General features: G+C 37.6%; 1 protein-coding gene across 1 annotated transcript in view; it reads right to left on the reverse strand.

The window, feature by feature from the left end:
* The window catches only part of RhoGAP1A (Rho GTPase activating protein at 1A), a 594034-nt gene that overhangs the window by 26638 nt on the left and 540136 nt on the right, over positions 1-27260 (reverse strand). The window contains exon 15 of the mRNA XM_067141809.2: positions 26298-26544. Within this exon, the coding sequence (XP_066997910.2) occupies positions 26298-26544 (247 nt within the window). The remainder of the gene's footprint in view (positions 1-26297; positions 26545-27260) is intronic.

Consider the following 27260-nt stretch of genomic DNA (forward strand, 5'->3'; position numbering starts at 1 on the left):
TTTGTCCGAAGAAATGAATCAAATTAAACTTAAAGAACATACAACTGACGTCACAATTTCTGGTTCGTCGAGGGAAATACACAATACAACAACCCTTATTAAAGTACCAGATGACAAACCAGTCAAATTTTCAGGACGTGATGAATACACTGCTCGAGAATTTTTGTTAAATGTCGACGATTACCTGGAGGAAAATAGGGTAGAGGACGATAGGAAACTTCGAGTAGTATCCAAACTTCTAGAAGGACGAGCCTTATCATGGTTCATAGCTTTTAAGAGCAACTTTAAAAACTATGACGACTTTAAACAGGCACTTCTTAAACGCTTTTGGGATTCAGAAAGACAGCACCTTGTAAAAATGCAACTCTACTCTAGCAAATACAATACTTCAGTCAATACTTCCCGATATTCAGATTACTGCCTAATGCAATTAAAGAAGCTCCAGTTTTTAGATCCACCTTTGCCAGATATTGAACTTATTCAGATCCTGACACTTCAATATCCGCCTCATGTGCAACAAATACTAGTCGCTGCCAACATTAGAACATTGGAGCATTTTGACGCTACTTTGCGTAGGTTAGATACGGCTAATACCCAATCTAGTCCGAAAACTAACAGGAGTCGAGAAGTAAATACGAATTCTGCGGAAATAAAACCGCCGGAGAGAGAGGAACCCAGGACACGTGAAGAAGGCAGATTAAGCCCTACTAACCCAACCAGATTCCGGAATTTTAGACGTCAGAGGAATCAGGATAGACACCCTTACCAACCTAGGAATACATGGAGACAGCGCGAAAGCACTCCTGAAGGAAACCGTGAGGCCAGACGACGAGAACTCGAAAGTAGATGGAAGGACACACGGGAATACATCAGGGAGAGAAACCGTAATCCTGATGAGCCTGGAGCTACATCCCTGGAATATCAACGTCAATTCGGACCAAGAGAACAAAGATCACCTGATCCTGACCCAACAGGCGCTATAAAAAAAACGCCGATCTCGCAATAGGGAGATTGACTACCGAACACGGTGAGGTCGAAACGTCAAATTATTGTACTGCTGTTATCAATTACTGGCATATTGACGATTCCGAATTACTATTCGAAGACGCACAAACACTAAGGCCAATTATTACACGTTCATTACCTGTCATAACAGTACGCACAGGCAACCTACAGGTGATTACGCTCATCGATTCTGGAGCGCAAGCTTCTTTAATTTCTGATAAGCTTGTAGACTCGCTTAAAGATCAGAACAATGTTTTGTTATTACCTGCAGCTCAAATTAAAGTAAGAGGGATAGTTCCTGATAAGATTGTTAAATGTAAATCCCAGGCATTTTTAGAGTTTGAAATTAACAGTCAGATGTTCGAACACATATTTTTGGTAGTATCACGTCTTAACTTCAACTTAATACTTGGATCAGATTTTATGATCAAATACAAAGGAACCATTGACTATGATGCCAACCTCGTAAGATTACAGAATAATTCCGTAGAACTACAGCTGGTAGGACGAGGTGACCTGGAAGTTCAAGAGAAGGGAGCCGTTTTGAAGCAGCCGGTGGTGACATTATTAAGCCCGCTGTGAGCGAGGTTGCGCCAGCCGTAGCAGAAAGTAGAAAGGGTGACCAAAGTGAGGACGATGCAGAGTCCATATTCAATGAGAACTCCATTATAGGTCCGGATTATATAATGTCAATAGCCAGTGTGGTTGAAGACCCGGAAATTAAATTAAAATTGGAGGAGGCTAAAAATGACGTTCTACAGAGATTTGCATGTGTATTCGATGATAAGCCTGGAGAGATAGCTGACTATGAATATCATCTTGATGTAAATGACTTGTCTCCTTATCAAAAGAAACCATATCCCGTACCCGAGAAGTATCGAGAAGAAGTTCGTAACTTAATTCATAAAATGACAGATGATGGGATAATTTCGCCTTGCGTAACTAAGTACTTGAATCCATTAGCCATAGTGCGTAAGCCTGTATTTATAACTCAGCTAATCCATCAAATGACAATATGTACCACAGGAGGAGTAAAGCCTGGAAAAGAAAATCCTGCGTATTTTCTTTTCGTCCAACCAAGGGGAAGATGTACCAGGAAGGCCTAGGTCCTGGTCCATATTAATTGAAAGAAATGTTATTTCCAGCATTAAAGATCCGACCGACGTACGAACATCCATGTAAAGAATGTTCCGGTATGTGCCAGACCCTACGAGTACGCTAGGCGGAGTCAAGTGACGTCACCTGTCGCTCGAAGCTCACCTCCCCTAGAGATATTTCTCGAAAGAATTTTTCTTTTAACAGCTTTTTAACACCTTAACCAATTTCAACGGGACAAACGCTGAATTATAGCAAACATCATAAAAGTTAATCCCCGTAAATTTCAAATTAATTCATCAAACGGTTGTTGAGTTATAACAATTTAAAGTCTCAACGAAATTACGTAATTACGGTCACATGGCCGAGAGAGAGCTGCCACCCCTCCCTGCGCTGGTATCTATATATGTCAAGGCCAGATAGCCCGCAAACCAGTACAGTGCAGTACAGTACAGTACCGTACAAGGACAAGCAGACAATTGTGTGAGTGAGATAGTGAAGAGACCGGCCCGCGTACAGTATGTTCGCGCAGTCACGGTAGAAGTACTTTCGTCGTATCTCCAGAACGCGAAATTCTATCGCCGATAAAGGACGTCGCACTGCAGTTAGTATGTCGCGTCGCGATTACAATATAATCCTAAAAAGACATTTAAGACTGTAACACGAGTGAACTTATTGGAGTACAAATATTAACTATTTCATTACGTGTGGACTTAGGCAACGTCAAGTAACATTAAACTTCTACAGAGCCTAATACTTAAGAATCACCAGAACTTATTTTTTTTTTTTTCTCGAGTATTGCATTATATTTCTTTATTCACGTCACATCAATATTTTGAATGAAAAAGTAAGAACTTTTCTGAGTTAATATAACAGGATTAGCCGAAAATCTAACTTAATGACTGTGTTCACAGACTGTGCTTATCGACTTGCTTTCTTTTTTTTTCTCTTCAAGTGTGAACTGTGTGATTAAGAACGTTTCAATAACGACTGTAAATAGTATTTAGTACAGAAAGGACTGTGATTCTTCATACGCCATAAATAGTGTTCAACAGTGTAAGTGATAACCAGCCGCACTAAATGAATTTTCGTGTGCGAAACTCAACAGTTCCAGCTGTCATCACCTCATCGGGAACGTCAACATCGCCGATCCTGATTCTACATGGAACATTCCAGATGTCCATCTTTCGACATTTGGTAACAACAGTTCTTGTCATAAGTGAGTAACACACTGACTAAACTTTTTCATTTATTTTGAACAGTGAAACTTCAGTGTCGCGTGTGAACAATTTCCATAATTTCTCAAAAGTGATAAATTTAATTTCAATTTCATTTCTCGTAGAAAGACTGTAGGATTTCAAGTGTACTGTATAACGAGATTGACGAACTGAGAACTGAAAACTTTTAATAATTTCTCATATCCATTTACCATTATAAAAGTATGCTTAGGTTTAAAAAGACTTTAGGTGGAAATTCACACATATGAAAGACTTTGAAACCAATGATCTTTATGCCATTTTTTTTCAAGAAGATTATTTTCAACATTTAATTTCAATATAAATTTTGAGTCAACAATCATACCGCAGGGTGAGAAATTAATAAATTGTTTTGAAAAAAAAATTATTTACCATCTATTATTCGCTCTGCGAGACTATCCTTCTCTGTATCGGCTCCAAAACCCAGTTCCACTCCCTGAGGTCCTACTCATGCCCTTTGCCCACAACTTTTCCTGGTACAGTATACTGGCAGAAATCTACATTGATCATTTAGAGCACCAAGAAATAAGTAAAATTGAGAACATATTTTTCTGGTGCAGATTTGTAGATGACGTTTTTGTTGTTATAGACAATAGATTCACCAATGAGACAAACATTTTAGAACAGTTAAATAAAATAGACCCACATATAAAATTCACAGTAGAAAAAGAAAATGATTGCACCTTGAATTATTTAGATATATCTGTCACTAGACACCACGATCACTTGACATATCAAGTATATAGAAAACCCACTCAAACCTCCAATACAATAAGGAAAGATTCCATCAACCCTAACGCTCACAAAAAGGTAGCTTATCACAGAATGATACACAGAGCATTCAATATACCTCTATCTCAGGAAGAGCTGAAAAAAGAATTAAACACAATTTATGATATAGCCCATCAAAATGGATTTAATAGAGAAATGGTCAATAGAATCATTCAAAAGATAAAATATCAACCCAAATCAAGACTAACCAGAACTAACGACTCCAAGAAGGAATACGTACTTTTTACATTTAATAATACCCATGTTCAGTCCATAACCAATATTTTCAAAAAACGCAATCTAAAAATAGCATACAAAACCACACACAACAGTGCTAAAATCTTACATAACGCCAAATCTGTCAATGATAATAATAATAATAGGTACAGTTGTTCAGGAGAGTATCGAATGAAATGCGACAGTTGTGAGGCTAGCTATGTCGGACGTACTGGCAGAAACTTCTTTATTCGTTACAAAGAACACATCAACGCTTTAAAGCATAATCACTTTTCGGCTATAGCTCAACATAACGAGGATTATAAGCATAATTTTACAAATATTGAGAACGACATGCAGATTTTAAGTATGATCCCCAAGGGCCCTCTGCTCAATATAACGGAAGAATTTTACATTACTATAGATCAATACGCAAACCCAAATTATAACTTGAACGAAATTACAGATAAAGTTAATATCCTCTTTAATACAGTCATCCCGATTTTAAAAAACACCTACATAAAAATAGTTAAAAAACAGAATCCAATATATATCAAGGAACCTCCCGAAGACACGCCCAGCCATGCTCCACCTCTCCCAATCGCTACCCCTATTGAACCTCCACTTCCCCTCTCTACCAACTCTACCTCACCTTCCCCAATCAATACCCCTCATGCCCCTCCACTTCCCCTCTCCGTTACCGCAAGTACTAGCCCTAGACGTACACGGAGCAGTACACGACGTGCTCCCTAACTGTACACATTCGACCAGTCAACAGGATTATGTAAGTAAACACTTATTCCACAAGTTTACTAGACATTCCACTGAGAAAGTTCTTATACTTCATTCTTCTCTGTTCTCGCAGATTACTGAATGTCCAACAACAAAACTACAAAGAGGGAGCATCTGCACCTACTCAATATCTTTTAACGAGATTAGTACCAAGAAAACTAATGACACACCATAATATTTTCATGTTCATCATTTCTTAATCATATGAACTTAAAAGAAAAACAATATACATAGTTGAATATTCTAGAATGCTTGGTACAAACATACCTGTGAATGTACAAAATTAATATAATTCCAAAACGTACCGCAAGAATCATGTGAACATTTTTAGTATTTTAATGTATTATTTGATAAATTTTATTACATCCATATCACAGAATGTTCCAGAATGTTTAGTATAAATATACGAATGAATGTATAGAACGATTCACCAATATGAACTGAACTTCAAAGTGTACTTCAAGAACGCCATAAACATTTTACTAGTTGAAATTGTATTTCACCAAATTATCTACTACTCACGAACAGTACACTAGAAATTTATGTAACACATACATGTCATAGAATTTTGACGCTTGTTTTTAAACCAGAATATACATCATATCATTGTATATTTTATATATTGTATATTTTAATCTTATCACTCACATCATGTGGCATTCTTCATTAGATTTAGTAATGTTTTTAAAATTATTTTTAAGTTAACTTTAGATCTTATGACCAGCTGAAGATGACCTCTGTGAAGGTCGAAACTGGTACTGCTTAGTAACAAGATATAATAAAGTATTGATTAGGTGGACGGTACCCATTTTTTGTGATTATAGATACCAAGTATCAATACGGACATGAAACTGATAGATTACAATGCACAACGATATCGATTAAAAACTGGTCTCAACTTGAACCCTGGCACAAGTTGCACAGATCTGCACTTTTCCACACCACAATGCTTCAACAGAGAGCTGATTAACTTGCGTGCTTCCATGAGCAGAGACACAGTCGAATGGCATGCTAAAGAAGAGAGAGGTCTAACTCCCCAGCTACTTCCCATCAATATTCAGGCAGGCTGTTTACTAGGCATGCAGCAGTAATCCCATCTATCAGAGATAAATGGCAGCAGAATACGCAAAGCACATCACAACAAATAATGGTCAATGTAATGTTACTGTTGATCAATTTTATGAGCTGTCTATATTGCAGGTCTTTACATTTAGTTTTCTTCCGACTCTGTGATATTAGGGCATCTAATATAAAGTGAGTCCTCCTTTCTTTTATGACTCCCTCTTATGTTGTTATTCAAGCGATCGTTCCTTCAAGACTTTTTTCTCATTCTTATTAACCATCTTCACATATTATTATAGTCGATACGGTAAAACTGAATAAGACATAAATAATCAGAAATTGTACTCTTTATAACTTTTGTTATGTAGTACATTTTGATATGACCAATTAGATACGTAATTAAAAATTACATTTTGACACCTTCCCCTAAACTACGATTTCGAACAGGGTGAATAAAATTATTTATAGCGTAGACTGTAGGTCCTTATTCCTTGACTTTACATACCATTTTCATTCAATTCTGTTCACCCATTTTCTCGTACCTCGGCGCTGATATGGACTTAGCAACAAAAATCCAAATTCATGAATATCTCTGCTATCGTAGCCGGCACGTTAAAAATGTATAAGACATAAATGTTGTGAAATCTAATAATAACTTCAATTATGTAGCATTTATCGATAGGGCCAATAATAACATAAATGTGCGAGCATTAAATTTTAGGCCTTCCTCTAAACTACCATTTCACTCAGCATGAAGACAATTATTTATAGCCAAGTTTATAGCGACTTATTCCCCAACTTTATGTACCAATTTTCATTAAATTATCTTCAGCCGTTTTCTCGTGATGTGCGTACATACATACATACATACATACATACATATATACACACAGACAGACCGACATTATGGAAAATTAAAACGTGCATTTCTCCTTGTTACTGTGGTCATGACCGGTACAGAAATATCGTTCTTTTTAAATTCTGAGCAATGTACAGACGCTCTTATTTTATTTATATTGAGATAAATTAAAATTAGTCAGAATTGTCTCCAAATGGCTCCTAACATCTCTAGAAAAGTCACTAGTCGTTATCATTGAAATTCTGTCACTAAATTACTAAAAAGACTCCATATCTAGGGGCTAGTCTCTATAATCGACTAGACTGATGTGAACGAACATGAACATAGCACGTAAGAACGTCACGATATACAGGTTTCAAAAAACATTGCACATTCGAGCACATTTCTCGCATTAATAAACGTAGATATTTTGTTTGAAAACGGCCAATGAGCGAAGGACTTCTGGCCACTGGCACAAAAAAGCTGAAACAGCAGCATTTGAAAACAAATGTTTGAAGATCACCAAAAAATAAGCTAAAATCTGGAGAAATAATAGAATAATCAGGAGGTGGGAAAAACCGTCGATTATCGGGAGTCTCCCTCCTAAATCGGGAGAGTTGGCAAGTATGCAAGTGGTATTTAACTGGGACACAAACAGAAGGGGCTACTAGTTGACTGTTTGTCATTCGCAGATGACCTGGCACTTCTGGTGAACTCTGTAGAAGTAGCAGTGAAACAACTCAATGCACTTAATCACCAGGCTGCCAAGGTGATCTCTAGAAACGAAAAAATACTTCACCAATATCAGTGATACTCCCAGGAAACAACAATTGGAACAGTGCCAGGTTGAGAAAGTCAACAGACTTAAGTACCTGGGAGAATGGCTGGAACCCAATATGTCAGAAAGGGTAGCTCTAACAACCTGGATTAACAAACTAAAGTTAGCATATCGACTGACCAAGAATGTTTATAATAAGAAATGTCTCCATTGTAACACCAAATTGAGGCACTACCAGACAGTTATGTGCCCAGAAGCCCTATATGCCACAGAATGCTTGATGCTGAACAGGAAAGGATTGTTGAACAAATTGGAGATCCAGGAGAGGAAGATATTGAGAAAGATACTAGGACCGATTAAAGAAGACGGCGCGTACAGAAGGCGACCAAACCAGGAGCTACACAGTTATACTGAAAAAATCACAGACGTAGCCAGGAAGAGGCGTCTGATTTTCTACAATGGTATTAGTGATCACGAAGCTGTTTTTGTTGTAGTTAAAAATTAATGTGATAGAAAAAAATAATCTCAAAAGTAGGACTATTAGGCAGTACCATATGGCTGATAAAGCAGGCTTGAGGGAGTTTTTACAAAGTAACTATGATCCGTGGAAAACGATAAATGAAAATGTAAACAGACTCTGGGATGGGTTTAAAGCAATTGCTGAGGAATGTGAAAACAGGTTTGTACCTTCAAAGCTGGTAAGGAATGGAAAAGACCTGCTTTATTATAACAGAGAAATAAAGAGACTAAGAAGGAGGTGCAGGTTGGAAAAAACTGAGTTAGAAATGGCTGTAGAAGTAAGGAGAAATTGAAGAAACTTACTAGGAAATTGAATCTAGCAAACAAGTCAGCTATGAATAACATGATGGCAAGCATAACTGGCAGTGAAAAATGGAAGGGTATGTATAGGTACTTCAAGGCAGAAACTGGTTCCAAGAAGAACATTCCAGGAATCATTAATCAGCAACGGAAGTGTGTATGTGAGGATCTTCAAAAGGCAGAAATATTCAGTCAGCAGTATGTAAAGATTGTTGGTTACAAGGATAATATACAGACAGACGAGGTGACTAATGCTAAAAGAAACTATTAAAATTTCCCTATGATAACAATGATATTTACAATAAGATACAAAAGTTGAAACTTAGAAAAGCAGCTGGAATTGATAAGATTTCTGGGAATATACTAAGACAACGGGTTAGGATATAGTACCACATCGGAAGTACTTATTTGATTATTGTTTGCATGAAGGAGCTACACCAAATGAATGGAGAGTTGCTATAGTAGCCCCTGTGAACAAAGGAAAGGGTGATAGACATAAAGCTGAAAATTACAGGCCAGTCAGCTTGACATGCATTGCATGTAGGTTTGGGAAAGCATTCTTTCTGATTATAGTAGACATGTTTGCAAACTTAATAACTGGTTCAATAGAAGGCAGTTCAGGTTTAGGAAAGGTTATTCCACTGAAACTCAACTTGTAGGATTCCAGCAAGATATAGCAGATATCTTGGATTCAGGAGGTCAAATGGCCTGTATCGCGATTGACCTGTCTAAGGCATTTGGTAGGTTGGATCATGGGAGACTACTGTCAAAAATGAGTGCAATTGTACTAGACAAAAGAGTGATTGAATGGGTTGCTTTATTTCTAGAAAATAGATCTCAGAGAATTAGAGTAAGCGAAGCTTTATCTGACGTAATAATTAAGAGGGGAATTCCTCAAGGCAGTATTATTGGACCTTTATGTTTTCTTACATATATAAATGATATGAGTAAACAAGTGGAATTAGTGATAAGGCTTTTTGCGAATGACCATATTCTGTATAGAGTAATAAATAAGTTACATGATTGTGAGCAACTGCAAAATGACCTCGATAATGTTGTGAGATGAACAGCAGGCAACGGTATGGTGATAAATGGGTTTAAAATCAGGTTGAGAGTTTCACAAGTAGGAAAAGTCCTCTCAGTTATAATGACTGCATTGATGGGGTGAATGTAAGGAAAGTTCTTCATTAGGGTAATTTTTTTTTTTTGCTATTGGCTTTACGACGCACCGACACAGATAAGTCTTATGGCGACGATGGGAAAGGAAAGGGCTAGGACTGGGAAGGAAGTAGCCGTGGCCTTAAATAAGGTACAGCCCCAGCATTTGCCTGGTGTGAAAATGGGAAACCATGGAAAACCATCTTCAGGGCTGCCGACAGTGGGGTTCGAACCCACTATCTCCCGAATACTGGATACTGGCCGCACTTAAGCGACTGCAACTATCAAGCTTGGTATTGGGGTAATAACAGATCTCTGCACATGGTTTTGAGGGTGGTAATAATAATAATAATAATTCATGTGGCTATTTCTAGCCGAGTGCAGCCCTTGTAAGGCAGACCCTCCGATGAGGGTGGGCGGCATCTGCCATGTGTAGATAACTGCATGTTATTGTGATGGAGGATAGTGTTACGTGTGGTGTGTGAGTTGTAGGGATGTTGGGGACAGCACAAACATCCAGCCCCCGGTCCACAGGAATTAACCAATGAAGGTTAAAATACCCGACCCGGCCGGGAATTGAACCCGGGACCCTCTGAACCGAAGACCAGTACGCTGACCATTCAGCCAACAAGTCGGACTTGAGGGTGGTTAGGGGTTGTAGTAAGGATGTAAAGGAGAGGGCATACAAGTCTCTGGTAAGACTCCAAATAGAGTATGGTTCTAGTGTATGGGACCCTAACCAGGATTACTTGATTCAAGAAGTGGAAAAAATCCAAAGAAAAGCAGCTTGATTTGTTCTGGGTGATTTCTGACAAAAGAGTAGCATTACAAAAATGTTGCAAAGTTTGGGGTGGGAAAACTTGGGAGAAAGAAGACGAGCTGCTTGACTAAGTGGTATGTTCCAAGCTATCAGTAGAGAGATGGCGTGGAATGACATTAGTTGACAAATATGTTTGAGTGGTGTCTTTAAATGTAGGAAAGATCACAATATGAAGAACAAGTTGGAATTCGAGAGGACAAACTGGGGCAAATATTCGTTTATAGGAAGGGGAGTTAGGGATTGGGATAACTTACCACGGGAGATGCACAATAAATGTCCAGTCTCTCTGAAATCATTCAAGAAAAGGCTAGGAAAACAACAGATAGGGAATCTGCTACCCGGGCGACTGCCCTAAATGGAGATCAGTAGTGACTGTTTGATTGATACTATGGACATGTCACGAGGATGAACCCACCTAGGATGACCTATCGGCTTCTCAACTACTGGGCAAACAAAAAATAATGACACCATGGCTAATAGAAGTGAAGAAAGACATGCAGAAACTGGGAGTAACTGAAAACAACACCAGAAACTGAGCACCTCTCAGAAGAATAATCAAATAAAAGAGGTTTCGAGACAGACCATCATGTAAAAAAAAAAAAAAAAAAAAAAAAAAAAAAAAAAAAAAAAAAGCAGCCCCCTTTGGACAAAGGAAAGAAGGCATAATAATAATAATGTATTCAAAAACAAAGAAATATATCCATTTTCATCTCCTCACTTTTTTCTCAACTATTCCTGGCACAATAAGAAAATTATCTGATTGATTTGTAAAGTAGTACTTTTCTGCTTCAAAAACAGAGCTTATGTTATATATCAGGGTAGAGTCATAAGTCATGGCAACTATTTTTTTCCCTCGCGAACAGGAGACAACACAGAAAATCTAAGATATGCATTTGGAAGTACAGGGCATGTACTTATGCATAGTGCCTGAAGACAAATTCTGACTTCAGGAGATTCTCGTAGGAAAGTGACAGAACACAGGCCACTGGTTAAACATTGTTTTTTTCCATTTTTTTCGTGGTTTCCCATTTTCACCCCAGGCAAATGCTGGGGCTATACCTTAATTAAGGCCACGGCCGCTTCCTTCCCACTCCTAGCCCCTTCCTGCCCCATCGTCGCCATAAGACCTATCTGTGTCAGTGCGACGTAAAGCAACTAGCAAAAAAAAACATTGTTTTATTATGGTATAGAGAGCAAATACACAAGACTATGTACACAGGACAGGTCTCCACTGGTTACAGATCTTTGAAATAATCACCCAAGTTTTCCACTGTGTGTTGCCAGCGGCGGGGCAGGCGCTGAATACCATTCGCTGCATGTGTATCGCTAACGTGTGACACCTCTCTCCGAAATGCTGTTACGATGTCCTCTTTGTTAGCAAACCGTTGTCACATAATGGCTTCTTGACTTTGGGGATTAGATCATAGTCACATGCTATTTTAATATACGATCGTTGCTCCTGCTTCCATTTTGTGCCGCTCACACTCACACATTGAACTTGGGGGCATGCTTAGACCCATACTGTTGTTTACATACACCATCTAGAGGCATCATATGCAAGTACATACCGTACGTTTCTAAATGCATATCTTAGATTTTCCGTGTTGTCTCCTGTTCGAGAGAAAAAAAAAAGTTGCCATGACTTATGACTCGACCTACGTATTTCAGAAAAGAGTGATGGAACCTGGAATCATTCACATTTCCCTACATTCTTTCACAATCTGAAAATGTTCTTCAGAAAAAATCTCCTTACACTGGTTCTAGTCTACCTTGTAATTCTAAATGCATGTCTTACAAGTGAATGGACCTTCTCGCGCCTAGCCTTTTCCTATCCCATTGTCGCTGTAAGACCTATACGTCGGTGCAACGTAAATCACCTAGCAAAAAACAAAAACAAAAAACTATTCAGCATTTTATGTCTTCCTTACTTGTGTCATAGTTTTTTAATACCCAAATAATAATATTTATCCACTACTTTTAAGATTTAAGGGCCGATGATCTAGCTGTTAGGCCCATTTACACAACAAACATCATCATCATCATCACCTTTATGATGCTGCTTGTTTAAAGGGGCCTAACATCGAAGGTCATCGACCCGATCATCACCTTTAAGATTACATTTCCTCATCTAATATTTTTTGCATCACCTGACTTCATTCCACTGCACTCCATTATTTTTGAGTCGAACATTTATTTTCATCTTGTAGTCCTCCAAGACTGTGTCCATACGATTCAGCAATTTCCCCAGATCTTCTGCAGACTCAGATAAAATAACATCATTGGCAAATCTCGGAGTTTTGATTTCTTCTTCTTGGACTGTGGTAACCTTTCCAAATTTCTCTTGGTATCCTTTACCACCTGTTCTATATGAACACTCTTTTCTGGATAGCTGTTTGTGTTTCAAAGCCTTCAATTCTTATCACTACAGGCTAAACTGGGCAAGTTGGCCATGCAGTTAGGGGCGTGCGGCTGTGAGCTTGAATCCGGGAGATAGCGGGTTCGAATCCCACTGTCGGCAGCCCTGAAGATGATTTTCCGTGGTTTCCCATTTTCACACCAGGCAAATGCTGGGGCTATACCTTCATTAAGGCCACAGCCACTTCCTTCCAACTCCCAGGCCTTTCTTATCCCATCACCGCCGTAAGACCTATCTCAACTACTCATTCAAGAAAAGGCTAGGAAAACAACAAATAGGGAAACTGCTACCCGGGCGACTGCCCTAAATGGAGATCAGTAGTGACTGTTTGATTGATACTATGGACATGTCACGAGGATGAACCCACCTAGGATGAATAAATAACTACAGGCTAATTTTTGTATGGATTGTAGATAATTCTTTTTTTCTCAGTATCTGATCTCAATCACCTTCAGAATCTCAAATAGTTTGGTCCAATAAACATTACTGAATGCCTTTCCTAGATCTACAAACACTAAGTACGTAGGCTTGTCCATCATAATTCGATCCTCTAAAATCAGCGTTGTAAATCTTTGGTGAAAAGTTCCACCGTTACAATACAAGAGTTATTTTATTCAATTCAAAATTACATACACTTACTAAAATGGGACATGGTTCATTCACATTTGGGACATCAGCTAATTAGTGAAAGATAAATTGATTGGAACAGGGATGATATAAAACACTAGATGAATAAAGGGTGATGTGACTGGCGAATCAGACAATGGTAATTAGGTTAAAATACAATACTGTTGGAAGATTACATACAGATGAGTTTAAAATACGTGCAGTGAATACTGAATCCACATCTAAATCATGTGTTTAGAGCTTGAAGACTAATTGCACACATTAAATTTTTTTAATTACCTCATACTGCCATCAAATAATCTTCTTAGTGTTGATTTTGAAGACAGTAATTTCAAGCCTCTTGTGGTTGAAGGTTGATCCTGTTACATGATGAGTTTTAGGAGAAACTTTCTTTGAAAAATGCACTGACCAGGTACCAGGTTTTGCCAACAGATGTAAAAAATATGCCTAAAAGGAGAAGTTGAGAAACTAGATTGTCGGAGAAATTGTGAGTCGTGTATAAGAGTTATGTGTAAGAGAGAGGTATATCAGACAACTTCCATCTCCGCTGGTTTCATGTTATTCGACTCCGTCTTTGTGCTGTCACCAACTGAGCTGTGTGTGCAGGTCATGTGCTCGAGATGGTGAGTGGATAAGGGAAGGAATAAGGGGGCTTGAGTAAGTGGGCAGGGAGTGGAAGTGTGCAATTCTATTTTGTTGCAAGGTCATAAAGAACTTCTTAATGATTTCTTCAATTAACACATTTGTGTTCTCAGATATTTCTTTTAGGCTGCAGATCGGATTACATTTTTGATCAATGTTAATGAATATATTCTCTAAATTAACTTGTATACTCCTGGTCTTAAGAATTCATTATTATTCGCTGTATGGTGATAATAAAAAAGGTTGGCATTATTATTAATAGTTTTGAAAGATATACTAAGGTTTTGTTTCTTGAAAATGTTCGTAATTTCATAAATATTCTTATTACCGAAAGTAAAGAGTGAATAATTATCTATTTTCTTTTTTAGGTTCTCTGAGCAAGGTGTTCTTGATTTTGTTAATATTCTTTTTCTATAAAATCTTTCTTAAAACAATTTTTCTCACTATGAGGTGAATGGTGTTCAGTTCTTTCTTGCGGTTCTTGTCTAATAGAGGGAAAGTGAAAGCTCTATAGATTAGACTATAATATGAGGCTCTCTTATGGGCTTCAGGATGTTTAGATTTCTGTTTTATTTTGTTTATTGTCTGCGTGGCTTTTATAAAAATGCCGTATGAGAATTTGTCACAGTTTCTACAGATGACAAGGTCAAAAAAGTATAGAGAGTTGTTAATAACAGATTTCAACGTAAATTTGATCCATTTGATCCATGAACTTTATTCAATTGCTTTAATATTGAATCACTATTGGTGACACTATGATCAATTATGGCAAATGTATCATCCACATAACGTGTCCAAAACGAGATTCCCTTAATATTGTTAAGTTATTTAAACAGCTGGTTTAATGGGAATATCACATAATTAAATAATATTAATGTGTGCAATTAGTCTTCAAGCTCCAAACACATGATTTAGATGTGGATTCAGTATTCACCGTACATATTTTAAACTCATCTGTATCTAAACTTTCAACATAGTATTGTATTTTAACCAAACTATCATTGACTGATTCGCAAGTTGAATCACCTTTTATTCATCAAGTGTTTTACATTATCCTTGTTCCAATCAATTTGTTTTTAGCTAATTAGCTGATGATGTCCCAAATGTGGTTGAAGAATGCCCTATTTTAATAAGTATGTGTTATTTTGAAATGAATTGTATTGTAACGGTGGAACTTTTCATTTAAGATTTATAAGTGACAATACGGGCTTAACATGAAATTTGTTTCCTGCAACCTCTAAGATCAGATGTAGTCACGATTGTTTCATGTGTTCCTACATTTCTTCTGAAGCCAAACTGATCTTCTACCAACTCCGCTTCTATTTGCCTTTCCATTCTTCTGTAAATACTGAGTATTAACCCAGCAGCGCCGTGCGGTACCGTATAGTACCAGTGCACCTTACTTCAGATTTTCTCTTACTGATCATTAGTCGTGATATATATCTGGCAACTCCACTTTACATTTTCAAAGTGATATTCCCTACAGAGTGCACCTTACTTCAGATTTTCTCTTAGTGATCATTAGTCGCGACATAAATCTGGCAACTCCGCTTTACATTGACTGGATCAACACAGGGTTTTATTTTAGTGATTGTTTGCGGCAACAACCGTTTGGAATTTGAGATCGTGTTGAGAGGAAGAAAAATGACTGCCCGTCTAGGGTTAAGTTCCTTTATTTTGTTTATAAAAGTTGGCAATATAATTTTGTATTGCGTGGTTCGCTATCGTGAAATATCAGTCAATGACCTGAAATAACAAGCAATTGGTCGTCATTTCTGTGTTAGCTTTTATGACACTAAATATTCTGTTGGTACCGTATGGTACGGCACGGTGCTTATCGTACCTCTCTGTTCCGTTCCTCCTCCTTGCTTCTAAGAGCAATTCTAAAGAAACAATTCATACTGTAGTTGAAAATAATTATTTATGTGCGTTATTCAATTGCATTATTGTAGATTCTACTTTTAAAAAAATCCACGCCATAACAGACATGGAGAGCGCGATATATCGCGTCTAATGATATGTGAACGTCATTAGAGTGGACTGACGCTTGAGGAGGTTCTACATGTTATTGAAGAAAAGGATACTGATGGCGAAGGCATATACATTGAACCACCGGAATGTAATGTATTATCTGATGAAGATCCGGTTGAGGAAGATGAAGGGGATATCGCAGATAACCTTAAGGGTGGTGAACTCCGTGCACCAGTTGAAGTAGGGCTCAAACAGCAAATTCCGCACAGGTGTTGAGAATCCATCTCCGATAATGATTCACGGCCCGCGATGAGAGCGAAATCGTTGCCTCGTCCATCAGCTATGTGGATGGCAGATGACCTAGTTCCCACAACAATCCATTACCCTAGTGCGAAATTTTCCACTTTTCAAAATATGATGCTGACAGAAATATTTTTGAGTTGTATTTTGACAATGAAATTGTGAATTTCTTGTGCTCCGAAGCCAGCCAGTATGCGCTTCTTAAAAAATGAAGAAGATCCTAAAGTAACTGCGAAGAAATTAAAATATTCGTCACCATTTTACTTTGAGTGGCTATGTGCAAGTGCCACCATCAGAATTAGGAAGGTGCAAAATGTTTGTTACAATATACATATTTGGAAAGTATTTTGAAGGGAAACAAATACAGTCATTCACACTTCTTTTCTTTTTAGAGTGTCTGACACCTTGGGATTCAATGACCTACATCACCATATCACTCCAAAAAACTATCGCCGGCGCCATGCGGCCGCGAATCTCATGGCCGCACAGAATGCGTCAAGTATAATGTGGATGTCTGTGTAAATTACTTTTTGCCTCTCCAAACTAGTGAAAAGTGGAAATAAGTAACTAAAAACTGAAGTCTACAGTAGTATTATTAGTATTATTCCTTATTTCCTAAAGATATGTCACGTCTGAGATAATGTTATTTTTCAGAATTCCTAAAGGGATGTCACAAATGAATCTATAAACGCCTTTTGTTCTTTTGTCTATTGCTAAGTAATTTGTAATCAATATTCTGCAACAATATTAAGCATTAAATGTCACGGCATTCTAACGAGGTAACAATTTTTGAGTTTCACCCAAAAGGTATGTCAAGCGCCGTGCGGTACCGCAGGGTACCAGGCCTTCATATAGAAACCCGTCATTGAATTTTTATAAAAATAGCTTTTAAACATTCTCTAATATGAGAATGCTGGGAATATTAAATAAAAACTAAAAAAAAAATCGAAATTTGAAAACTCCGGCGTTCCCGGGTTAAAGTTTTACAGGAGTGAGTTAGCAAACTAATGGTGTCGTGGTTCTCACACTTGTCAGCACAAGCTTTTTTTTTTTGCTAGTTGCTTTACGTCGCACCGACACAGATAGGTCTTATGGCGACGATGGGATAGGAAAGAGCTAGGAGTGGGAAGGAAGTGGCCGTGGCCTTAATTAAGGTACAGCCCCAGCATTTGCCTGGTGTGAAAATGGGAAACCACAGAAAACCATCTTCAGGGCTGCCGATAGTGGGGTTCGAATCCACTATCTCCTGGATGCAAGCTCACAGCTGCGCACCCCTAACAGCACGGCCAACTCGCCTGGTCACGCTTTCTTGAGAATAGGTATAACAACATTCTGTCTAAAACTGAATGGCACTGCTCCCGTCTCATACATCTTACACACTAAATGGAATAACCTTGCCATACTGTTTTCTCCTAACGCAGTCAGTAATTCCAAGGGTATGTCATCAATTCCAGGTACCTTGTTCCTATTTAGATCTCTCAAAGCTCTGTTGAATTCTAACCTCAAAACTGGGTGTCCCATTTCATCAGAATCAACTGCCTCTTCTTGTTCCAGAACCTTATAATCTACTTCTTTTCCTCGATAAAATTGTTGAATATGTTCCTGCCATCTTTCTGTGCAGTCTTCTTTCTCTTGAGGTGGTTTTCCATTTGATCTCTTAATATTCATACACCTACTATTCCTTTCTTCCAAGGTTTTCTTGATTTTCCTGCATGCAGCATCTACTTTTCCTACAATCATACAACCTTCAACATCCTTGCACTTCTCTTCAGCCATTCTTCTTTAGCTGTCCTGCACTTTCTACCTACTTCATTCTTGAACCTCCTCTATTCTTTGCTGCCCTCTTCATTTTTTGCATTCTTGCACTTTTGTCATTCATCAATCAGGTGTAGTATATCTCCTGAGTTATCCATTGATTCTTACTTGATTTTTCCTTTCTTCCTAATCTTTCTTCAGCAGCCCTACTGATCTTATTCTTCACGACTGTCCATTCTTAATCTATTGTTTTACCTTCAGCCTTTCAGGTTAGTCCTTATGCAACATGTTCCATGAAACAATTCCTCACACTCTTCTCTTTCAGTTTTTCTACATCTCCTTGCATTCCTTCCTTTCTTCAGTTTCTTCAGATGATATTTCATGACCAATAAGATGTAAAATTCCCTTCTTAAATACCAATATTACTGTTTCAAAAAACACAAACTGAAAGGAGATTATGTGGGCATAAATTAAAATTAAGAGTGTGTTCTTATTTTTCGATAATATGAACATTATGATTCACATCAGAAAAAAATAAAGTTCAATACAATACATTTAAAAAATATTGTCATAGTTAAACAGGTATTTTGATCATTGTCTTCTAGCACAACGTAGGAGTTCCAGGCTTGAAATTAACTTTATACAGGCTTGGGCATAGGCATTTCTGGAATCGTGTATTTAACAATTATTATTCCTTTATTGTAGAGCAGGAGTGAAATCAAAAATGGAGAAATTAAGACATACCATACCAGTAAATAATTTTACAAAAAAATATTTAACACGTTGACTGCCAGGACACATAGCAAGAAATGTCCCAGTGGCCAAAGCTTTCTCTCCAGTGTGCATATACTGAAAGATTACAATTTTACATAAGATATTTCACTTAAGTGTTCAATATACAAATTACATACAATAAAAATTCCTAGCACCCCATGGTACCACTGTGGCCCCACAGAAATTTTCACTGTATGGTTTAGGCTAGATGGCCAGAGCGGTACTAGAAGCTTGCACTGCTTGATAGTACTCACTGTGGCCAACAGACTGTGCCATGATTTGTTTATTAGTGCTTAACACTACAATCCCAAGGCACTCAATTCTACATTACGGTGTGTGTGATATACTTGAGAGATATTTCTATTTACAAAGGAAAGGATTTATTGCATCCTCCAATTCAATACATATACATCCATCTTTAGATGGAGCAATTCTAATCAAACATGTTTCGGTTCATTTTTGAGCCATCTTCAGTGAAAATTGTTATTGAACACTACATGATTAATGTTAAAATAATGTTAAAAAACACAATGAGAAAGAATATATAAAAAACCGAGTGCAACATGATGAGGTTGTAGCAAGGTTGAGAACCTCTTAGTCTGAAAGTACAGTATGTCACAATAAAAACGAGGACAAAATTGCAAAAATATAACTTAAGAAACAGTCTATCATCGAGTCACATGCTCGAAAAGTCTACAGGGCAACAGAAGTTAAGAACATATTTTGGGAGGAAACAAATGCCAAGTGTTGCATGTGTGACTTGGTAGTGGAAACAGTCAATAAAATCCAAATCTGTAATGGAAAAAAATGAATGAGTATCTGTGAGAAGCTTGGGCTAATAGATGAAAGATAAACGAAAGGAAATCTTTAAACTTACTTATTAAGTAATTGCCCTCTTGAATGGCCTGATCTTCTCAGTTTAGAGGTTCTGCTTCCACTGGTCATGTGTGTGGCTGGATAAGCTGTATTTGAGAGGATAGGAGAAGAGTGAAAGGAGTGAGGGAGGGAGGCACTAGGCTGGTGCGGAGAGGGGGAGGAAGGGGTGGTGTTGAGTTGGAGAGCTGGAAGTGGGGTTCATTTTTATTATGTAATTGTTGACAAGCAAATGGAATGAACGTTTTGAGTAACATTTTCTTTTTTCGTTGATCTCATTTAAATTATAACAGGGGTTTTTAAATTGATCAATATCGATGTGGATGCTCTCGAGAATGTTGAGCAAGGTGCCCTTTTGCTCGCAATGAAGGATCTTAAGATCAATTGTGTATTCGTGACCAGATTCTTTATGATGCTCACCCATAGCTGAAAAACGATTATATTTAAGAGCATTGCAATGTTCAGCGTACCTTATTGCAAAATTGAGGCCTGTTTGACCGATATAGCTGGAACTACAGGATTGGCATCCTAATTTATGAACTCTGGAGTTTAACTTGCATTCCTTCCTTTCTTCAGTTTCTTCAGATGACATTTCATGACCAATAAGATGTAAAATTCCCTTCTTAAATACCAATATTACAAAAAAACACAAACTGAAAGGAGATTACGTGGGCATAAATTAAAATTAAAAGTGTGTTCTTATTTTTCGATAATATGAACATTATGATTCACATCAGAAAAAAATAAAGGAAGTTATTATTATTATTATTATTATTATTATTATTATTATTATTATTATTATTATTATTGATAGTATGTGAATTGAAAATTAGTCTGGAGTTAGTGTGGGAGGTTCTAAATGCTACTGATGTTGAAAGTGAAAGAAGAGAATTTTTCTTCAGGAGTAGATTCTTTAGCTAGGGTGGTCTTAGGTCTGCTCTTGTATCTAGTGATGATTCTGTTAACAAATGTTCTACTGAAACCATTGTGTTCTGCGATGTTGTGAATGGTGTTTATTTCTTTTTTGTAGTTTTTGCAAGATAAAAGGATAGTCAATGGTCTGAGTACCATACTATTGTAAGCTGCTTTCTTATGTATGCCTGGGTGCAGAGAAGTTTGCTGAATGGTGTTGATAGTGTGGGTGGGTTTTCTTATATATTAAAAAATAAAGTGCTGTTATAGTTGTGCATAATGGTTAAATCCAGGTAATTAAGGGGTAGGCCTATTATTGTTTCCTGACTCTATGGTGAATTTTATATGTGGATCAATGGAGATGAGAAGTTCAAGCACTGTGTTGCTGTTAGTGATATGAGAGTCTAAAATGGCGAATGTTTCATCTACGTAGAACGTTCAATGTTGAATGCCGTTAATCTTACCAATAATGTGAGAATGTTCTAAAGGATCGATGTAAATATCCGCAAGGATTCCTGAAGCCGGTGCCCACATTTGTTTGTAAATGACGTTATTGAAAGTAAAGAAATTTATTATTCAATGTGAATTTCAGAATCTAAATGAATTCTTTTATTTCACTTATGCTTAATTTGCTGAACTTGGAAAGATTTTTTAAAATTAATTGTATGGTGGTGTTAATGGGCACATTAGCATACATATTAATAATATCAAATGAATGAAGTGTGTGGTGTTTTCGATAAGTTAATATCCTTAGTTTTATTGCAAAATTCTATGGAATATGTTTGAAAATGGAAGTGTAATTTTAGGAATTTGTGAATAAACTGAGATACTTTATAGGTCGGGCTATTCCCAATATTGATAATGGGTCTTATGGGGATGTCTGCTTAATGGATCTTGGGTATAGAGCGTTCCAACCTTAAATTGCAGTACAGCGTAGATGGAGCGCGCTGTTGCGAAATCGACTCGTGAAGATCACGCTCGAGTGTGACTCAAACAGGGCGTCACAGTTCCACATTTTTCGTTTGTAATTTTGTAATTTTAAGTTCATTCATTCATAAATTAATATTTGTAGGATTGGTAAAATAAATACAACATACCTTAATCACTGGCGTTGCTCTCAGACATTGGACGTACACCTTCTATCATTTCTACAAGGCCTGATGTTCCCGCTTTGGATGAACCGGGTTCAGGAGATGAACTTGAGGATGATCTGGACGATGAAGAAAGTCGTATTAAAAACTTTTCAATAGTCGACATCGTCCTGTAATTCGTCTGCTTTCCAAAAATCTCTCATTTTTCTTTACTTCGTTCACGTAATTTGCCCAATTGTCTTATGTTTTTATGGCAAAAAAATGTTAGTTCAGCATTTGGAACAAAACCATGTTCATTACCCGCGTGGACTAAGGCAAATCACGGTCCTCGGCTTTTCGGTGGCCTAAGTCCCAAACTCACCCCTTCAATGGCGGCCTGCCGTGCACTATTTACTGTCGTATTCTTCCATTCTTTTGTCACTGTCTGCCCAATATTTACCCACGATTCATCTGTGTAAATTATAGTTTTATTTTGTGCCCTCAAACGTTTTATCTCCCTGAGATATGTTTGCCTCCAATTAATAATTTCATCGGTTTCAATGAAAGCTGCTTTATTACCCCGTCTTAAATAATGGAAGCCTATACCATGTAAGAAGCGATACAATGTAGTTTTGGGAAATCGTGGCAAAGAATCTTCTCATTTACCCGACTCAAAACCACGTTCAATGTCGGTGGTATGTTGGCAAATAAAAGAGAGTGTACCATCCAACGCACTCCACTTCGCACAGTTTCATCATATTTAATTTTCCTTGCATTTTTCTGCCGTCCTTCTCTTTTTTGCTTTTTTGCGGGAATTCGCAAAGGACCATGTGTGTGTTCCTTCCTTATAGCATAGATTGTTCTTTCGGAACAACCTGTAGCTTTAGCTGTTTCACTGACTGCGCTGCTCATATTCATAGTCTTTAAAAAATAATCCAGGACACTCATTATATTTTTTTTTGCTAGGGGCTTTACGTCACACCGACACAGATAGGTCTTATGGCGACGATGGGATAGGAAAGGCCTAGGAGTTGGAAGGAAGCGGCCGTGGCCTTAATTAAGGTACAGCCCCAGCATTTGCCTGGTGTGAAAATGGGAAACCACGGAAAACCATCTTCAGGGCTGCCGATAGTGGGATTCGAACCTACTATCTCCCGGATGCAAGCTCACAGCCGCGCGCCTCTACGACACTCATTATAATATTGCGTTCTTTTCCCCTGAGTTTACCTACGGAACGTTTCTTTTTAATTTGACGATCTAATGTACATCCTTTTGCACTTTTTCTTCGAACTAAGAATTCCCCGCACGAGCACGAACTGACAACTACACAGACTACACAAACACAACAGACACAATCCACTTGTCCTCAAGAACTATACATTTATCATTGATCTTGTCCGGCCCCATGGCTTAAATGATTAGCATGCTGGCCTTTGGTCCAGAGGGCCCCGAGTTCGAATCCCGGCCGGGTCGGGGATTTTAACCTTCATTGGTTAATTCCAATGACTCGGGGGCTGGGTGTGTGTGCCGTCTTCAGCATTAGAATTCATCACAGGTAGGGCCACATTCTTATAGACGCGCAGGTCACCTGTGCGGCGACAACTCGAGAAAGACCTGCACTCGGCCTCTTCGGAGGCCACACGCCATTAAATATTATATATATATATATATATATATATATATCACTGATCTTTATTTAATCAATCTTATAATATTAAATGAACACCAGTGCACACGGCTGTCAGTATATTTAAAAACTCAGCCAGCCGAGTCACTCGTGAAACGTAAACAAACGAGACGTTCTCCCTGTCATAAATTAAGAGATAACGAGGTAAGGACTTGAGGTATGATTTAAAAATAACTTCCATATCTGAAGACCGTTTGCTTAGCTTTAACCACGCCCTGATCCTTCTGCACTTTTTCTTCGAAATTAGATCCCCACGCACGAGCACGAACTCACGAACCACACAAACGAAATATACTTTCCCTCAAGAATTGCACATATGTCACTGATAAGTAATCACTATTATACATACTACTGACGAAATGAGCACTGCACTGCATGCGACTGTCTGGAAATGTTAAAAGTGCGTGTTTGGGAGATCACTACTGGTACTTAGCCATCCAGGCAGCCAACCAGCCAAGTCACGCGCAAAACCAAAATTCAAGGAGATATTCTTCCTGTCACAAATTAAGAACTAAGCAAGATAAGAACTTCGGGATTGTTTTAAAACTAACTTCCATATCTGAAGACCATTTGCCTCGCTTTGACCCCCCCATGCAAATTCAATAGGAAAGACGCTGGCCAGCGACTGACTTTTTCGTGCCTGCACATAAAATTTCCTGAACATGACTGAAAATAAACGCATATACTGCATTTTGTTATCATTTAAATTTAAAAATAAACTTATCTACACCGAGCTGAAATGTTTCTTTACCAGCAGTGAAAAAATTAGGAAAATTACGAATATAAAATAGGAGTTATGACATGATAAGTTCCATGCAATGAAGATTTTGCATTTGGCGAAACTTTCCATTATATTACCATTTTCACACTAAATTATTTGTTTACATTTTTTTTGTTAACGGCATCAAATGCGCCTTGAAATTCTGTACATAACACGATATTCACCCATTTTAACCGATAACATTTTGATTTACGGATATTTGGCAATCCCGCTGCATTAGAGTAGGACAGCGCTACCCGCAAATCATGGGAGAAGGAAAGAGACGGAATTATCCCATTACTGGTGTACTGCAATTTAAGGTTGGAACGCTCTATAGTGCTTTCGCTGTGGGAAGCTTCGGACTCGTGACAATCCTTTTAGATTTTTCAAGGTCATTAAGCAAAAGTGAAACATTCTGAATAATGGTTTTCAAGTCTCTTTGTATTTTATTTGTGGGATCCTTTTTTTAGGTGTTAGGAAGTTATTTTCTGTAAAAAAACATTTGAGCTTTGTTGATGTAATCACTTTTATCCATGATTATGGTAGCGCTCCCTTTGTCAGCTTTTGTTATTATTAAGTCATTGTTTTTGACTTTTTTCTTTAGTTTTTGGACATTAGCTATGTATTTGGTGTTGGGTTTGGTGGTTTGTTGTTGATTGAGGATGGAAGATAGTTTGCATTTGACTTCATATCAGACTTCTTCTTGTATGTTTAAGGGTAACTTATTAATGGCTAATTCTGATTCAGTTATGGTGGAAATTAAATTATCACGGTTAGAAGGATTACCCCAATTATATTTTGGTCCCTTGCTCATCACTTCGAGATCATCAGCATCGAGACTGATTTTAATTATGTTCACAACAGATTGGTGAAAATCATTTAGTTTTATGTTGTTTGAAATATTACGTTTGCTATGGGTTGTTTTTGAAAGAACATTCCATTTTTTTGTCAAGTGTGTTTTGTTTCTTTGACAAAATATTATCAAGTTTGTTGGCGACATGTAATTAAAAGGATGTCCATCTGAGGGGGCAAAGAAGGGTAGAAACTTCTAAATGAGTTTCATATATTTTGTAGTTCAACAGAACTAGTTTCTCAAGTTCTATGTTTGCGATTTTGTCCTCGTTTTTATTGTGACATACTGTATTTTCAGACTAAGAGGTTCTCAACCTTGCTACAACCTCATCATGTTGCACTTGTTTTTTATATGTTATTTCTCATAGTGTATTTTAACAATATTCCCTTAACATTAATCATGTAGTGTTTATAACGATTTTCACTGAAGATAGCTAAAAAATGAGCCAAAACATGTTTGATTACAATTATTCCATCTAAAGATGGATATATAAATAATGAATAGGAGGACGTAATAAATCCTTTGCTTTGTAAAGTGAAAACCATCAATACGGAATGATTTTAATATCTTGTAAAATATATTTCTACATTATTATACCAGTTACCGGAGAGTTTTGTTTTAGAAAATGAAGCAGTTTTCTTCACGAACTTGGAGGATAATTACGCTAGTCCTTCAGTCTGAAAATTCTAGTGAGTAATCTTCTTTTCAATCTGATCTATTATGTTCTACAAGACAAAAAAATGCTTTACCAAATTGAATTTGAAATATTTAAAAATAAAAACTATAATTTGGACAGCAAGCAGGCCAGGATTTGCTACGAGGCCATAGCGGTACATTAGCATAGCAAAGTCAACAGTTCAGCGGTCCACCACCGGCAGGGAAAGTCATATAACAACGACTATCAGTGGTACTTTTTCCACTCACACTGATGGTGGTATTCAAATAACAAAATAAACCTGTAAACTGGAATATACTGTTGCTTTCTCTGAGACTAACTGAATATTAAAATTTATGTCTACAGGACTATTTACACATATCCAAACTTACTTGATTAAGTGATCTAAAAGAAAGTTGATGATTTCCTGGTTCTGATCAGGTAATGACATAAAGCAAGTTTGAAGAGCACGTTGCTTCCCTCCCTCTCCACTATTTCTTGTATTAAAAGCTTCCAAGAACTTTGGATATAATTCATCAGTGAAAAGAGCTTCAGGCAGTTCTCGGAGATAAAGTTTCAAAATTCCTGTTACAGAATGAATATCAACTTCCTTGAGTAGCTGCTCTGCTTCATACGAATCTGCAAAAATAAAAAGGGAAAATAAATAAATAAATAAATAAATAAATAAATAAATAAATAAATGAAAACCAGCAACCTGTTTTCCAGTCATTGACTGGGTCAAGGATGTAATGAATGAAGCATATATAGGCTGTTAGTACGATGGGGTCGCCACTCCCAAAGTGATATATTAATGACTGATAGATGCTATGAAATGAGAATGGAGTGTGTTGCTGGAATGAAAGATGACAGGGAAAACCGGAGTAACTGGAGAAAAACCTATCCCGCCTCCGCTTTATCCAGCACAAATCTCACATGGAGTGACCGGGATTTGAACCACAGTATCCAACAGCGAGAGGCCGATGCACTGGCGTCTGAGCCACGGAGGCTCAAATAAATAAATAAATAAATAAATAAATAAATAAATAAATAAATAAATAAAACAATGCATAGTTCTTCATTCTGCCAAAAACAAGAAATGTAACGTACCTATAAAAAATGAACAATCATACAGGTATGTTACAGTGTTATATACCGGGCGAGTTGGCCATGCGTTTACAGGCATGCGGCTGTGAGCTTGCATCCGGGAGATAATGGGTTCATACCCCACTGTCGGCAACCCTGAAGATGGTTTTAGGTGGTTTCCCATTTTCACACCAAGCAAATGCTGGGGCTGTACCTTAATTAAGGCCACGGCTGCTTCCTTCCCCGTTCTAGACCTTTTCTATCCCTTCGTC

The sequence above is a fragment of the Anabrus simplex genome, chromosome 2, assembly GCF_040414725.1.
Source record: "Anabrus simplex isolate iqAnaSimp1 chromosome 2, ASM4041472v1, whole genome shotgun sequence".
In the NCBI taxonomy this organism is placed as follows: Eukaryota; Metazoa; Arthropoda; class Insecta; order Orthoptera; family Tettigoniidae; genus Anabrus; species Anabrus simplex.